General features: G+C 37.4%; 2 protein-coding genes across 2 annotated transcripts; one reads left to right on the top strand and one right to left on the bottom strand.

Moving 5' to 3' along the window:
* Positions 1-2,208: 2,208 nt before the first annotated feature.
* Positions 2,209-4,106, bottom strand: LOC145491466 (uncharacterized). Its single transcript, XM_081470708.1, has one exon. The coding sequence runs from the start codon at positions 4,014-4,016 to the stop codon at positions 2,910-2,912; it is 1,107 nt and encodes a 368-aa protein (XP_081326834.1). The 5' UTR covers positions 4,017-4,106; the 3' UTR covers positions 2,209-2,909.
* A 25-nt stretch (positions 4,107-4,131) lies between these two features.
* LOC145491476 (ER membrane protein complex subunit 10-like) lies at positions 4,132-16,832 on the top strand. The gene is made up of 10 exons (XM_081470718.1): positions 4,132-4,272; positions 4,415-4,478; positions 6,241-6,265; positions 7,363-7,453; positions 8,755-8,856; positions 9,953-10,010; positions 10,608-10,672; positions 11,487-11,554; positions 13,360-13,456; positions 14,546-16,832. The coding sequence occupies exons 1-10, from the start codon at positions 4,204-4,206 to the stop codon at positions 14,627-14,629; spliced, it is 723 nt and encodes a 240-aa protein (XP_081326844.1). The 5' UTR covers positions 4,132-4,203; the 3' UTR covers positions 14,630-16,832.
* Positions 16,833-16,928: the final 96 nt, after the last annotated feature.

A 16,928-nucleotide genomic window follows, 5' to 3' on the forward strand; every position in this document is an offset into this window, starting at 1 on the left:
CTCGTTCCCAGGACTTGGGGACTGTTAACGAGATTGAACATCACCATTGAGCGTAAACGTTTTGATCTTTGTTGCTTGTGCTCAGGTAGATAACTCACGTGTGCTAAAGCTGTTTTTGAGTGATGTTCTTTAAAAATGCCCTTTATTTTGATAATTTGGATAAAAATTGCACGGGCCTGCCTCTCCCCCACCCCACCCCTTGTTGTTGTTTTTTATCAAATAGTTTTGTGAGTACTATTTTCATGATTGCCTCTTGTGCTAATGTCTTCAATGTGCGTATCTTTTTTCAGATGCGTGCTTGTGTAGTGATGGCTGAATGACGTCGCTGCTTGAATATTACGACTGTGCACAACCTTTGCATGTTACGTCCGAGCCTGCGGGACAGACTTTTTCCGGTCACAGCGGAGAGCGTATGGAAGGAGTGAGTAGTGGGTACGAACCTCGCGTTTCTTGTTTCAAGAAGAAGTACACCTAGAGTTTACCGTCGTTATGACCCCAGCAAACCTCACCCTACGTTCCATGGACTCTCCTCACAATTTACCATGTCATTGATTTTAAAGGAAGACGCTGGAGCAGGCTCAAAACAAGCATTGGACTACACGGCTTCCTAACGAGGGCTGCATTATAACTGAACACGTCAAAGATAAAACTAGAATCTTTTCTCGATACTATGACAGAAAACGTTCAAAACAGCAACAAATATGAACACAGTTGTAGAATAAATCACCCCCTACTTAGTAAACTTTAAAATAAGTTCAATAACTCGGGAACACAGCTTGCTGGAAGTAACCTCTCTTCCAAGTCATTGCTTCAAATAGGTCTAAAACAATTCGTTCCCGTTGGGGCTGACTCTTTTGTTAAACTATGCGATATATTTTACGATGTTAAACTCAGTAGCAAGAGCAATTATTATCTTAGTTAAATTTGAGTAGTGTTCAAGGCTATCTTTGTAAATAGTGGATGCGACCCAATTTAGTGTCCAGTTTACCTTGAGCAGCATCTCAAGTCAGTTGTATATACTCGGAGAAAACTTGGCACGTTTTTTGACTTCGTAAATTAGATAAGATTTTTTTACTTCTAGAGTTAGCAGTAAAGACGTAATCAGCATGTGAACCACCATGCTTTGCGATCTTTTCTATGCAGTTCCCGCCATGTTGTTTAGATATTAAAAGTAAGTAAGAAGCGACATCGCCTCCTTTATAGCTCGCGGCTATTACAATTTGATGGTTTGAAATTATCATTCTACCCTGCTACGGTTGCAAATTGGGTAACGATTCGCCTTACAGCCCTTTTAGGGCCTTGAAGTTTGTTTTTTGTCCTATGTTCACGCGTGACTATTGGCTCATTAAACATCGCAGGTATCACGACTTGGAAATTGCACTGGATGCACGAAATATCCTCGAATTGATTACTAGATGTGTTTTATATAATTAACGTGGTTTTTAGGTTTACGGGTGCTTTGTGAAGGCATCAACTGAACCTTGGAAACGATTGGGGTTATATGTATCTAATCGTATTCTTTTGGTACGCTTCGGCTCGAGGTTCCTATTTTGGCGAGACGTAGTCGAGCCAAAATACCCTTGGCGAGACCAAACAAGCTTGACATGCCACCAAAACGTACCAAAAGGATACGAAAAGGGTACGATTAGGTATTTACCGCACCCAAATTGAGCTAAATGTCCGTCATAGTGTAGCCATATCAGGTCAGTGACTTGATAGATAGTAGCCACGGCTACTGATTGGCTAATTGCGAATTTGGGTACAAACCAAAATTTAGATCCTTCTGATCTGATATCATTAGCGACTATCTAGCGTAAACGACCGCACAGGCTTGCCGTTTGGGTGGTCGGTTCACGTGAGGGTACACTTCAGTTGTTTAGACAAATGTCCCACAAAAGCACAAAAGCGTACGAGACAATGCCGATTGGTATTATGGGTATTGCATAGTTGATCATTGCTTGGTTGAGGTTCACGGTGTTTCGGAAAGAAGGACAGAGAAAGCATGAATACTCGTGTTCATGCTGTTTCGTTCTATCACGCTGAAACACCTCGAACTTCAATCAAGCAACAGTAAACCACCATTACCCATAATACCTTTCGACATTGTTACATAAGCTTTGCAGAACAAACTTTCTCAAAACGGCTGATATATGAAATGGTCACAAAATAATTGCCCATAATTTTGCAAGTTAATCACTAGTGCATGGCTTGCTGTAACAATTGATTTTATTTTCTGCTCTGATCTCGGATATACTTTTCTCAGGGGAATGTGCAGCTAAAACACAAAAAATGACAGTGATACAAATACAGTCTTATGCGAATAAATTGAAAAATGTCCTTATCATTTCTTAAAATTTACTTCTAAAAAAATTACTTTTTCTCGCGATATCAGTTGTTAAACATCACGTAACGGTAAGTTAAGTCAAGGAACGTTCACGTGTTTAGTCTAAACAGTAACGCCTTATCTTAGAAACGCTTCGTTTTAAATTTGACTTCTTCATGAATGCTACGACCACTTTCGTTTGGCGGTTGGCCCAAAGAGAGTCTCAATCAATCATCTGCGTTATGGAAACCCCATTTAATCAGGAGCCAATTTCATGCAATACCGGTACCACCACCCCGCTACTTTGACAGGAGTGCAGATTTTTTGATAGTCTGTTGTTGGTCGGATTAACGTGGCTTACGTGGCCTCGGAAGTAGGCGCTCTGTAGGGGAGGTTGAACGAGCAAAGTCGGCGGGTCGCGCGAATATTGGGGCGACAGCAAAAAGTCGACGTAGCCGACGCTCGGCCAATCCACCGTCCCCCGCTTCGATGAATTTTTTTGCTCTCGCCCCGATTTTGTACGCGGCCAGAATGCGGAGAAAGCTCTGGCTAGGATTGACGGAGTTCCACGGTATATCAAACACAACTATTCTGAGTCATCAAATCTTATTCTCTGTCCTTTGAATTCGACCTTCAAAGTCTCTTGTAATCTTCTCCTTTTTGTAGCTTCCCAAGATGGATGCAGTGATTCATCGTCACTTTTCCTCTTGAGAGAATGCTGAATTTTGGCATTTTTCCGTTCCTTTGTTCCTTTGGTTTCTTTTGAACTCAGTTCTACTTTCTTCTTAGTTAAATGCTTTGCGCTCTTCCCATGAACCTTTTCCCATTTCTGCTGTCTTGCACGCTGTCCTTTACGGTTCTTTTTTCCCTTCTTATTGACTACTTTTCCCTTTTCTTTGCCCTGTTTGCTTTTCACCTTCATGGACTCCGTCTCTAGGCCAGACATTGTTTGGACAAAGCAAGACTCTAAACCTTTTGGTTTAAGCTCTAATGAAGATATATCGTCAGCATCTTCCTCAAAATCACTTTCGCTGCAGTCTGAGCCAGGCCAAGAGACATAATTTTCATCTTCTTCAAGCTCTGGCTTTATGTCAGATGTAGGGCTTTTACTCATCGTACCTTTTCGTTGTTTAGCTTTCTTTTGTTTCAGCTTTTTTCTTATCCCAGTATCGATGCTGCCATCGTCGTCATATTCTTCGTTCCGTCGTGACTTTCCGGCTGGAACACTTTTAGCCGAACTTCTTTTTAGTTTCACTTTCATTAGCTGTATCTTTGTTGGTCTTGCTGCATCATCCACAGAATCTTTCTCGCCGGCAGAAGCCTTTTCTAAAAATCTCTTTAGTGTTGACGAGTTAATGATCCTGTCTAAAGCTCTCTTGTGAAGGTCAATGTCTGTGTGCGTTGAGTCTTCAATCACTTCATCAATTTTATACCCATCTTTGTCTTCCTTGTTGGTGATTTTGCGAATGATTTCAGCCACCTCAGCGTCCTTTAGAAACTCCAGCTCCTTTTCGAACCGCTCGATCTTTCTTTGGTTCTTCTTCAATTGAGCTTCGGTCCCTTTCTTGTGAGCTAATTGTCTGATTCTCCGCACAAGTCGTTGTATTTCAAATAATTTGGCGCGTTTCACCTCGCGTAACAAGCCACTGATTTCTTTCTCCATTGCTCCTACTGGCGTAATGCAAACTTTCATAATACTTCGCCTTATCACAATCGAATTACTACAAAAACGTACTAAAATTTACGAGTGTTTGGCCAAAAAAGTCATGTATACCAACTAAACACGCCGTGTCCGCCATCTTGTTTTCAAACTGTCCCCCAGGCCGACTCGTAAAAATAACAATACCACCATCCTTTGCGAGTTATTCTTGTCTTTCAATATGGTGGACAGAACGTACAGTTTTGTGCTCTTTCTTCTCCTTTTGTTTCATCGTTTATCCTTGGAAAAGGTAACGTATTCTTTGATCCTGAGATTTAAGGGATGCGGTGCAATTTACCTTCAGCATTTCTAGTGATTTAGTGTCAAAAAAATTTGTTGTCTTGTCAAGTAAGTGGATGTACATGTTTTTTGTCGCCTGACTTGTCTGCCAGGTTGGTTGCTTGGAACCTCGCGGAGAGGAGTTAGTTTTCAACATAGATCACTGCCTAACGGAAGGTAAGCTTCATTTACCTCAAATTATAAATTAAATACTGTATTTGCTGCAAACGTAGTTCCCAGGAATAGGGAATTACCACTTTAAGAATGAGCATGTTTATAGACTCTGTTGTCACGATTTCCCAGTCAGTTAAAATATTTTGACTACTTTTCAGCGTCAAGAAGTGATCAGCATTTAATTTCTCCTTAAAAAAAATCAATATCACTTTTGTTACGAGGAAGGAGTTAAAGGCCTTTTTGGTGTGCAAGGAATGCCCTGTCTGATAACCCAGTGCTAGTACAATGTAGATTTTCCAGTGGGCTGGTGCATTCTGCCAATGTAGGGGTTTCATTAACCTTTTCAGCAGAAGAACAACTGGTTTTCACAGGCGGGCAAAACTGCATGTATTTTATCTGAACTTCTTTATTGGAAAAACTTTCTGCTTGTTGGTCAAACCAGGAGGGCAAAATCGTCCTCACAGCTGGTGCCTGGCCCTTATTAGAACCCCTGCAATGGGCAAGTGAAGTTTCTTGACAAAATATTTGAGAAAATTCAAGTTATTAAAGTGCTGTAAGACGCAAGCTTTGAGGGCTAGTGAGAAGGTTTTTTTGGCTAGTACATCAGTGCTGGAACATGCCTAATGGGCAAGTGAAAAAAAAATAGTTTTCAAGGCACCCAGCCTTTGCGTGACCTGGTCACATGGTACACAATAGGTCATTTTGGGCTCTTTGTTATGCAGTGTGACATCAAAAACAAAGTCCAGTGAAGTTTAGCTGGTATGAGTTACTCTGTTTTACATGTTTCAGTACAAAACTTGCAACCCAGCATAGCTGAATTTTAGCATGTTACCTGGTCATGTAAAGGGCCTGCAATTGATCAGGACTTCTAACCCTCCAAGTTAACTTTTCTTCAGTCTAAATTTCAGCAGATTAAGGTGGCAGAATAATTTATTTTACAAGTGAACTCATAACGCTCCAAAATTCTAGTCACCATGGAGACTAAAATGCTTCCAACTTGGAGGGTTGACTTCTCAAACTACTTTTCTGAAAAATAAAAAAAAAAGTAAATAAAGGAAATCTTGAACCTCATAGTGTTTGGATACCTGGTCTTGATAAGCATAGATGTTTTACGATTATATTTTTCCATTTTCTCCTTAGTGTTAGTTTTGATTGACAAGATTGACTGTACAATGTACATATATCTAGCACTCAAGACCATGTTTGACTACATTTCCAATTAACTCAAAGTTGGTCAAAAATACTGTGATATGTGTCATTTTTTCAACTCTCTTCTAAGTGTTTGGAAATGTGGTCAAGCATGGTCTTTCATCTTTGATAACCAGGAGATCATACAAGTCAAGTCTCATTGTGCCATGAGATGTATAAGGTTTCTTTAGTTTCTATAGTCAAATTGCCGTAGCCCTTTATTTGCAGGCTTACTCAGGGTTCTAGCCAGGGCTTCACAATTGCTGTTGGTTGTGGTCCCGGAACCAAAGTCCTGAGTATACTTAACCTTGAGAGGGTAGTTTTCTGCCAAACTGTTGCCTACCTCCCAAGAACAATGATAGTTTTTTTTTTCTTTTTCACACTATGGAAAAATTAATTGTATCCTGTAAACCCCAAGTTTTGGATTTCTGATACAATGTAGTTACAGTAATAAGAGTACATGTATGTTGTTAAAAGATAATTATTCTATTTTGATATGTAGATGTGTTCAGACTGTTGATGCAAAAAATATGTTTTTTAAGTTATAAAATATCTTGCTGTTTTTTTCCTTTTCCAGGAGCAAATGCCATTTTTAAGCCAAGGTAAGAACAATTGAATAGTGATTTCAAAGTCATAGCCCTCTTACATTATGATGTTGCTGGTGAACTATGTTACTTTTCTTGCTGGTCCAACTTTGACGTGCTCAAATGGCGTTATGAATGAAAAACTACAAATATGACTGCATGCACAGCACATCCACCACAAGATTTTGTCAGGTGTATATAGTAATTTAAGAGGTTATGAACACAAGTTACCATGGTAACCCACGGCCAAATGATCGCAACATTTCAATGCAGCGTATTGCAACATTGTTGGCACAACATGTTGCAGGTGTTTGGCCACCCTGTTGTGACTTGTTGCGACATCTAGAGTGTTGTTGGCACAATTTGAAAGTGGTCAAATTTTTCATGCAACATTTGTGGATGTTGCATGATGTTGTACAGTCATTTGGCCAGGTTCGTGCAACAATGTTGCACCAGAGGCATGCGCACTAGATAAGAGTTTGTCAGGTGTATACAGTAATTTAAGAGGTTATGAACACAAGTTACCATGGTAACCCACGGCCAAATGATCGCAACATTTCAATGCAATTTATTGCAACATTGTTGGCACAACATGTTGCAGGTGTTTGGCCACCCTGTTGTGATGTGTTGCGACATCTAGAGTGTTGTTGGCACAATTTGAAAGTGGTCAAATTTTTCATGCAACTTTTGTGGATGTTGCATGATGTTGTACAGTCATTTGGCCAGGTTCGTACAACAATGTTGCACCAGGGGCATGCGCACTAGTTCAATTTGCAACACCCAACTTGTTGCAAAAAAGTGGCCAAATGCACACAACATATTGCGCCCAACAATGTTGCAATATGTTGCACTAAAATGTTGCGACTGTTTAGCCGGGCTTGCAAATACTGAGCCAACAATGTTGCGATGGGTTGCATTGAAATGTTGCGATCATTTGGCTGGGGCTTTTTGATACCATTGTGCCAGATGTAGACAAACATGTTGCACTGAAATGCACAAGATATTAAAAGTTAATTCTCATCTTTCATGTTTGTACCCTTTTGAAAGTAGTGGATACAATGTAATTAATGCAACCTGAATAATAATAATTGATCTACTTGTATTGTTGTTCTAAGGGGAACCATTTATGTCAAAAGCCTAAAGATGTCCACTGGAGTATTCTCTCAGCGTGAAGGACTCTCTGTAGAAGATATGGATAGCCTAAAGGTACACTAAACCTAAATTTTCAATCTGTGATCCTCTTTCAGTTTGTAAGACTCATTCAGGAGTAACCACATATTAATATTTAATGTTACCACACTTATAAATACACTTACTTCAGAAATAATAAAAATACATTTTCAGAGTTTCTTGACTCATAAGAAAAAGTTAAAAGTTTGGGAAGGACAAGAAAATGCTATGGGAACACAAGCCATGGGCGAGTGTACTTCCACAACGTTACTTTCAGACTGCACATAGGGAAATTTTGAGCTGCTTCGATTGAGTGGATTGTTTCCCAATAACCTAAATAGTGTATTTTGTTGTCGTAATTAATCCAAGAATAGAGTGTGTTCATTGTCACGCAATAAAAAATAAAATCCGAAACTATTCAGTGGATAAAGTCAAGAAATTGTCATATTACAGGCAATAAACAAAGAAGGCAGTTCTCCAAGTTTAAGGTGTGTGCGTTGTCCCAAAGTTGAGATATTTGTCAAAGTGTTCCATGCAAAAGTATAGAGCCTAGTATGGAGCTGCCATGTTGGAGGACCTACTTAGTCCTCAAATATGGCGGTTGGAAAATAGTGTAAACATCTGGAACTTACTTTGGCTATCTAGACAACTGATTATCTGAACCGAACCAAAAAACATTTACACAAGCACTTTTCCAAATACTTTAACTCCTAAAATGGCTAAAAATCACAAGATAAGTGTATGTTTTTCAACAAACACAATCTTAGCTTCATGTCACACACTGCCATAACTCCAAAATTCCAAATGCGCTGGTTTCCAGACGAAGGACGCTATTGAGCTGGAAAGTTGCACATGTAAACAGATATAAATTTAGTGTCTCTTATGCCTGATGAGGATAAAACCTTTTCAAAGGGGCTCTTTAGTTTTGGATTTGAGAATTTGATGACGTCTTGTGAACACACTCTATTATGCAGTTTATTATATTTCAAATACTGTAATGAATTACAGTAGAGCAGTTTTCACTTGACTGTTGCTACTAATTTGCATTTGCTTTAACGAAACCAATTTTTGCCTTCTAATCAGAAGTAATTCCAAAACTAACTGACTATTTATTGTGACTTGCTTGGAGACATTTCCTTATAAATTTTTGCCTTGAGTTTGGATTCGTTCACTGAATTGGTTTTGTAATTTGTGATTAGCTTGATCGGATACTTTGGTTAAATTGATATTACAACTATTACAGTACTACTCTTAGACTGTTTCTAGTCTTACCGCTCACTTCAATATTTCATTAACCAGCAATAAACTAATTTGACTCGTAATTCTTACCTTTATAGGATTTAGCATCAAATAATGGTTATTATAGAATACGGTTACAACCAAAACCTTCAGAAAACAGTGAAAGCAGTGACACCAGTGTTACCACATTTGTAAAAGCTGTAAGTAGAATATACACCAAGTTTGGAATCAAGAGTTGAGGACAGAATCTCATTCGTAACACAGTAAACAAATCAACAGTAAATAAGCTGGACATTGTGTCTTTAAAGATTGTGGGGCAAATGTGAGCTGCCATGAAGGAGAATCTGGCCAGCATTGTCTCAATTTTAACCTCACTTAAAATACAATTAGGCACATGGAACTAGAAAATTGATAGCCTACAAATTCACACAGTCTAGCAATGTTGCATTTGGAATATGTATACTGTAAAGAAATAGAGGGGGATTCATGTACATGTACATGTATCTAGTCAGAATATATGCAGGATTTGAGTAGATGTTAAAGAACTTTTATATCAATTACAATGTTTGAACATTATATTTTTAGTGTGACTACTCGATCAATTGATTGATTGATCGATCGATCGATCGATCGATCGATCGATCGATTGATCGATTGATTGATTAAACAGGGCCACCTGGAAAAGAGTTAACCAATCAGAACATTAAAAGATAGTGATCTGATCCTTTTCTCAACTAAACCACTAACATTGAAGATTATCAACAATAGTTCTTAGCAAAATTGAAAACCCAACAAAGTGCAAACTGTTGCAAACCTCTCAGGAAAAACTTTGTCATTTGTTGATTGGTCAGTTTTGATCGTAAGTTTTGTACACTTTTCAATGGTCTTGGTTTAGTCGTCGCAAAATGAGTTTTCAAGCTAAATTTTTTGAGCGAGATTTATTATTATGATAATTCACCATCAAGTACTGAATCTCTAAGAATGTTTATAACGTAGAGGAGTCGATAGTACTTATGTCTTCATGTCAAACAGACCCTTATAAGTTGCCATCACAAGAAAGCTACTAGTCCATTGTTCTCAGTTTACATTTTGATTGGTTAGCTCTCTTTTAGGTGGCCTGGTTCGTTTAGTTGCACTGTGATTTGTCCTAATAAAATATAATATTGAATTTCTATTGACAATCCGCTAGTAATGTATTTAGTTATTGATACCTCTAAGTACATTACTATTGTATGTAGGTAGCAACTTGTTGAATGTACATTTTAAAATATTGGGTTTCTTCCCTTTTAATGGCAGTGTGCACTGTTTACCTCAAGACTAACAGAGACAATAACACTGTCAGTGGATAGCTCAGGTAAAAATAAACTTCTGAATTTTTTTTGATGTACCTTTTAATTATTTGAGTCATAATTTTATAATAAATTATTGGCTTGCATTGTAGGCTTACAAGAGCCATGCCTTAAATGCTACTGAGGTCCTATTTGCCCACTGGACTGAAAAGAGTTGATGATCATAGAATGACAAGTGCCATGTGCACCAGTACACAGCTCTCTACATGCATTGCATGCCTATGATGCTAGCCAGTTATTTTATTGCAATATCAGGGCTCTCAAAAATAAACTTGAATTCCAGCTTGCCCTTTGGACAAGCAGCTCTGGCATTTTGCTTGCCCTGGACAAGTCTTCGCTTATTAACCTTTTGTTAGCTTTTATTAAGTTGGCAGACATGACTTGCGTGGGCCCTTGCCCATCAGGCAAGTGCCTGGCCAGAAAATCTACTTGTCCCAGAGGGCACTTTTTTCCAGCCCTGAAAACTAAAATGTACAAGATAGCTACATGTAGTACAGTTGCCATTACAATTAAATAGTAATTAAATGTTATAGTATGTTTTCCATATTGTCTCCTTGAGTTCATTCAGGCTTATTTTTGTGTTCTGGTGTTTCTTTTTACAGGTCACTTATATGGTGTTGGGTTAATCATCCCTGATGGCGGCTGTGATGCAAAGACACTCAATGTGGTTTGTAATTCTGTTTGATGTGTATTCTAAAATTTTAATAGTAGTGTCCAGATTCGATGAATCTTCTGTGGATGCAAGTGCCGTTTTTACATTCTTTTATTTATCTGAAAGTTTTTTTCTTTTTTCTTGTACTTTTATTTTTATTAATGAATACTTCATTATAAAAAGGAAACAGACATTTTTTGGTAGAAGTAAAATCAGGATCTATGAAATTGAACCAGTTTTAAGGGTTAACATTTTGATATATGATGTGTAATTCTACTAGGTTCTAAATCATTAAGTGCTGTAAGTCCTCATCTCCTTGTTGTCCAGTAAGAAAAGTAAATATAATTTTATGCCTGAATGCTTTTAGTGGAAGTATGGATATGAAATGGAGCAATTTCATTTTTTAGTGCCTGAGATAACAACAAAAACAATTTCCCACGGGAACTTGAGAAAATAAATTTTAAAGTGCAGAGAAATTTTGAAACACACTGGTAAAACTTCATCATCAGTTTCATTTCACCATTACTTTCAAGTTTTTCATATGAACATCAAAATTTGTCTTTGACCTTTGGTGTTGTTAGAAATGATTTCTTTTGAGAACGTACTTAACATTGTAGTTAAAACAGTCACACAGAGGTTTGCAATGTGAAGTGAACAGTCTCAGCATAAAGTTTTTTCCACTTGTTACTCAAACTTCTTGTGGATTCCTTCTTAAGCTCTCAGCAAGATTTGAAATCTCTTTTGTTGTCAACTTGTTTGAATTACTTGTGTTTTGTATGTAACCGACACTGTAAACTGTTGTCACTTTAATGCCGATAATTGTTTTTAGGATGCAGCACCACTGCCATCAGAGTTCAACACATCAGTTGTTGTCATGCTCCAGGGAACTGGACAGCTGTAAGTTGATGTGTCACCTATTTAGTACTCAAGGGTGTCATTAACATTTTCAGCAGGAGCCCAAGGGCAACTGGTTTGAGACTACATGCAGGCAAAACCTTTTGGAACTGGACTTCTTTGTAAAAAAATGTGAACCCTAAATTGTCAAACCAGGCAGGCAATTTAATCATCCTCACAGCTGGTCAATATGCTTGGTGCCCAGCCATTAATTAAACCCCTGTATACTACTGACAGCACCTTCATGTAGTCATCATCATTGGCCCTCATTGCACCAGGGGATGCATTATAAGTCCTTGACACTAGTATTGGTACATTAAAGGGGCCAGATCATGCAGTTTTAGGCAAATTCAGCACTGACTGACTGGATGTAGAATTCACTGATATATCACAACAGGGACTTAACATGTACAACTGTAGAAGAATTAAAAAACCTCGGAAAATCCAGAAAGGGGCACGAATGTGCAAAATTGGAGAGGATTAAAACAAATTTCATTGAAAAAATCTTGAAAACTTTCAGCCTGATTTTTTAAAAATTTCTGTTAATTTGTGTGATCGAAAGTCTCATGATCTGTACAGTAATGCTTAGAAACCATTCTTGTTTGTCATGTGGTTATGATTTTACCATGAAAAGACTGTTGCTCTGCCAAATAGTAGTTTAGAGTTCCTAAAATATTTAATTACCTAGCTAGCCCCTTTAAGCATGTTTTACACTGAAGTCTTCTTACTGGTAATGCATCAATTGATCAATACAACATCTTGATGTCATCAGGTGATCAAACTAACTGAGAATCTTACATAACCATCAGGCAAATTCCTTTGGTCAGGACTACACATACCTTATACATACTGTAGATCATTCAAACTGTCATAGCTACTACTATTTAAAACTCACTGGATGTAGGTTTCCTGCTAGTCCACTACCGTTATTGTGCACCAGACATAATATAACATGTACATGTATATTGAAACAGAAAATGTTACACTGTCAGGACCACTAGTCACCAAATAGAGGTGTAGTGGCCAAATGGCTAACTGCTGGACTCCAGTCAAACAACCCAGTATCTATCCCTAGTAGGAGTTAAATTGTGTTCTTCAATGTCTTAGGCAAGCCAAGGTGCATATGACCGGTAATTGATTGAAAACCAGTAAATGAACTGGTGAGGTGTAACCCTGCCATGGGACCAGCATCCCATCCAGGGGGAGAAGAAATACTCCTAGTACTAAGGAAACTAGAGTGTGCACAAAAGTCATGTAATTCACCTAAATGCAACTATGTACCAACTAAAACAATGCATTCTTGTTTGGTAAAAATGATTATTGTGAAAGAACAGACCTGAGCAGTTTTGAAGTGCGTAATCAGGCCATCAAATATTTTCGCTCACATGCAATTGGTCTACACAGGCAATATGTCATGTGACTAAATATGCCCCAGCTAAATATACATGTACAATTAAAACTGGGGAATATCTGGGTGATATTCCCCAATTTTCAGTCCACGTGTGTTACAAAAATATGTGAAGGGTAATAAACACAATTATAGCCCCATTTGCTTGGATATTTTGTCCTTAGACAACACACTGTATCTCTTCCTTGAAGGTCACAGCTTTCCCTGAGCTACGCTCTCAGAAAATTGTTCACTTTTTGGAACAGGTAATGTCTGCAGACAAAAATACGAGCATTTTTCTGTGCCAAATGGAGGCTATTGTTTAATATATTTTCTGACCGGCATAATTATGTTACATCTAGTTGTCACATGTTTGGCATGATAATTATGTGACATCCATTTGTCTGTTTGTCCTCTGTAGTCCTGACACACAGACATACATTCAGAAATTGGAGAAAGAGAAAAGAGACAAGGCAGCTGGGCAGACACAGGATAACAGATCATTTCTGGCAAAATATGTAAGTACATTGTAACATGCACTCTGTACAGTGTCTTGTGTAAAGATTGGATTCAATATAATACTTGTAACCTCTGTTTTTTTTAAAGATAATATTGACGAAAAGTTGTGAGCAGAGCTTGCCTTTGGTTAATTATTTAACAGTTCATGAATGAACTATTTTATTATTAATAATTAACAATTAGACCCGTAGCCCGCAAGGGCTACAGGTCAATAGCCCATTTGGCTTCGCCTCATGGGCTACTGACCCGTGGCCCTTGAGGGCGAAGGGTCTAATTGTTTTAGTATCACCCAACTAGTCGGACAGAAAAGGTAACAATTAAGTTAGCAAATGCAAGTTGAAGAAATATTTATTTGGGAATAAAACGAAAGAAAGCGTCACGCTCGATGGCGCCAATTTCGCTACTCGATGACTATTACTAATAGTCCCCTAGTAGCGTAGCCAATCAAAATGCGGGATTTGCGTTAGTCCACTAGTTGGGTGATACTAATTATCTATATTATGAATGTTGATAATTACTAATTATGTATCATGGAGACTAATATATGGGAATGGGAACCTTATAAGAAATTTATTTTCCCTGAAACAATTTCTTCACAAATTACAAACCAGTATATTTATTAAAGGTAGTCTTAATTTTACGCAGGGCCCCTTTTGATACCAGCCTATGGCTGATGGGGCTACCCTGCCTAAATAAAGATGACTTGACTTGACTTGTATTATGAAAGAGGTTTTTGCTTCCCTCACCTGGTGTAAGTTATTGAAACAAAATTGTGGTTTGGTGAAAAAGATGTTTGGAAAAATTGGGAACTAAATTTTGTCATATAATATTGATATACCAAGTTCATAGGACTTCAAAAAAAAAAAAAAAAACAGATTGAAAAGGTTTAAATTTGTCTATTTCCAAAGAGTTTTGGTGACAGTGACTGTTTTGAAGTAAGTACATATTAACCTTTATTTTAACATGCATGATTAAAAATACTTTGTATTAAGCTAATTAAGTTTGTCACATTCCATGTACTACACCTGTCTATTACAATCATAAAGGGCTCAGGATAGTTGATTTTGTGACTGTTTATTATCTTGCAGTGGATGTACATTGTACCTGTTGTTATATTTATGATGTTAACAGCACAGCAGCCTGATCAACAAGGAGAAGGATCCAGTCAATAAACTACATATTGTGCACTCATGCAAATAAGTGACATTCTGTCATAGCAACTCCTTGTACATGTACTTGTCATACTAATACATGTTATATCTAACAGCTTTATTGTTCAAATAACTCAGCACACAAACTGAACATCTCCTGGTGCCATTGGGGGTAGACCTGCTACTCCCCAGGTAGTTTGTAGCATTCTCACAGCAGACTAGCTCAATTTAGAAATAAAGAAGCTATTTTGTTTCTTTTGTTGCAGTGTGTTGATGAGCACTTTTAGTGATTGTCTAGGTCTCAAAAGAGATCCTTCTGATTTCTAGTCGAAAAATCTCTAGATTTCCAGTTCAGTTTCCTCCATAACAGCTGTCTTTGATTTGTGTTGCCTTCAATGTTATTGTTTTGTGGCATAACATGTAATTGCCTCCTTCAAGCAGTTCTCAACTAATGTTTATACAAAAAATCATCTAATTTTATTCATTTGGCCACTTTGCTTGTTGAGAAATAGTTGTTGTGAAGGTGTCAGAGCTGGACTTTCTGTTTTAGAGCCACTTGCAATACTCTAAAGATTTCCACACTGCAAACAAGACCCCTCATCTTCCTGGCCTTTGTACTCCAGAAAACAACATGGAGCAAAATTCCAGGATGTCTTAAGTAAGGTAAACACCTTTTCAGTCACTCTCTTTGTTGGGGACGAGGGTTTTGCAAATATATCATTTTGGAGGTTTAACACACCTGAATATAATTATTATATCTGAGTTACATGTACAAATTTATTAGTTATGCAGTTGTTCTGAGTGGTATACTATCCAAAGAGTTACTTCTGTTTTCCCAGTATACACCCAAGCCTTTATTTAATTGTGTATACCAAGAAAATACAAGTGACAAGTGGGATATCCCATGGTGTGCCACCAGATAGTGTTGCATAACTATTGACTAAACAGTATTTTATACTAAACAATTAGATTATGAGCTCGAGATTTCTATCGCGTGATAGTTGACGAGGTCGCAGCCTAAGTCAACTATTGCACATAGAAATCTCGAGCTCATAATCTAATTGTTTTAGTACAAATCTACTAGTCATTCAAAACTTTATCTAAATCCTCTTCACAGACACTTCAAAAACTTCAAGAAGCAGTCGTTATTTTGTTAACAAGGGCACACTGCTATGCTACTCATCTCTCACAGAATAGATAGTGAGTAGTGTAGCCACTCGGAGAACAACACTAGTGATAGAATGCTAGTAGATTTATACTAACATTCGATAGAAAATATAGTGGCCAACAAAATAAATGTAGCAGATGATGGGAAGGTTAAGTGTACTACCAGCAAGTATATAGTGGCTTTCCTGTTTTCGGATTGGCTGTATGACAGAGAGAATCAAGACCCAATTTTATGGTTGAGTTATTTATTATTGGCAGAAATGTACATGACTTGCATGCAAAATTAAATGAAAGTTAATTAAACTACTTTCATGCTATGAATTAATTATTAAAATCATTGATAAATTATGATAACTTTATTATTCATTGGTAATGTATGAATTAATAAAGTAATAAGTAGACAAAAATTGATATCATTTGTACTGTAGGAGCTGCTGTTTATTAATTTCCCTTTCATTCTATACTTGATATGAACGTTTTGGATAGAATTTTAAAATTGTAGTGCTGTACTTATAACCAAGCACAAAAGCTCTACTTGAATAACAACCAACAGCGGGGATTAAATGGGGGAGATCTATAGAAAAAAGATCAAGAGCCATAATAACAAGCTAGAAAAGCTTCAGTATCAAACTCTGTACAGTATACATCAATGATGCCCCCTCATGGTGAACGCAAAGTTAACTTCACTTTACCAGAGAAATTTTAATATTGTTGTCATTCGGATTTCTTTTCACTGGGAATGCTATAAGGTAAGAGATTCGTGCTGCTTTGCATCATTGAGTTAAGAAACACTTAGGAAGTTTGGAGAACACAAAAAACTTTGCTCTTCTTTCATGTTCTCCAAATTTCCAAGGCATCATAACTTGATGATGTACAACAAAAGCATGATTAAATCAGTTGCTGAATATTATATGCAGTCCTGATCAACATTTTCCCCATCAGTAATATGATATTTATGACAATTTGTTGTGAACAGATATCCACTCAATATTTGAAATAACTTTTTTTCTAATAAATAGATAAAAGACTAGCTAATAAAAGTACATTTTGTCACTAATTTCGAGGCTAGTCTTGGATAAAGTCTTATGATTCTTTTATTGCCACTTTCAGTAACTACCGGTAAGTTAACAAAGTATAAAAGCTTGCGGAATAG

The sequence above is a fragment of the Orbicella franksi genome, chromosome 6 (genome assembly GCF_964199315.1).
Source record: "Orbicella franksi chromosome 6, jaOrbFran1.1, whole genome shotgun sequence".
Taxonomy (NCBI): domain Eukaryota; kingdom Metazoa; phylum Cnidaria; class Anthozoa; order Scleractinia; family Merulinidae; genus Orbicella; species Orbicella franksi.

What these genes read in the sequence shown, in the direction of transcription:
- LOC145491476 (XM_081470718.1), top strand. Translation starts at nt 4,204, where the DNA reads ATGGTGGACAGAACGTACAGTTTTGTGCTCTTTCTTCTCCTTTTGTTT. An exon ending in ATCGTTTATCCTTGGAAAAG is followed by an intron (nt 4,273 to 4,414) that starts GTAACGTATTCT and finishes CTTGTCTGCCAG; the next exon opens with GTTGGTTGCTTGGAACCTCG. An exon ending in ATGCAAAGACACTCAATGTG is followed by an intron (nt 10,673 to 11,486) that starts GTTTGTAATTCT and finishes AATTGTTTTTAG; the next exon opens with GATGCAGCACCACTGCCATC.
- LOC145491466 (XM_081470708.1), bottom strand. Translation starts at nt 4,016, where the DNA reads ATGAAAGTTTGCATTACGCCAGTAGGAGCAATGGAGAAAGAAATCAGT.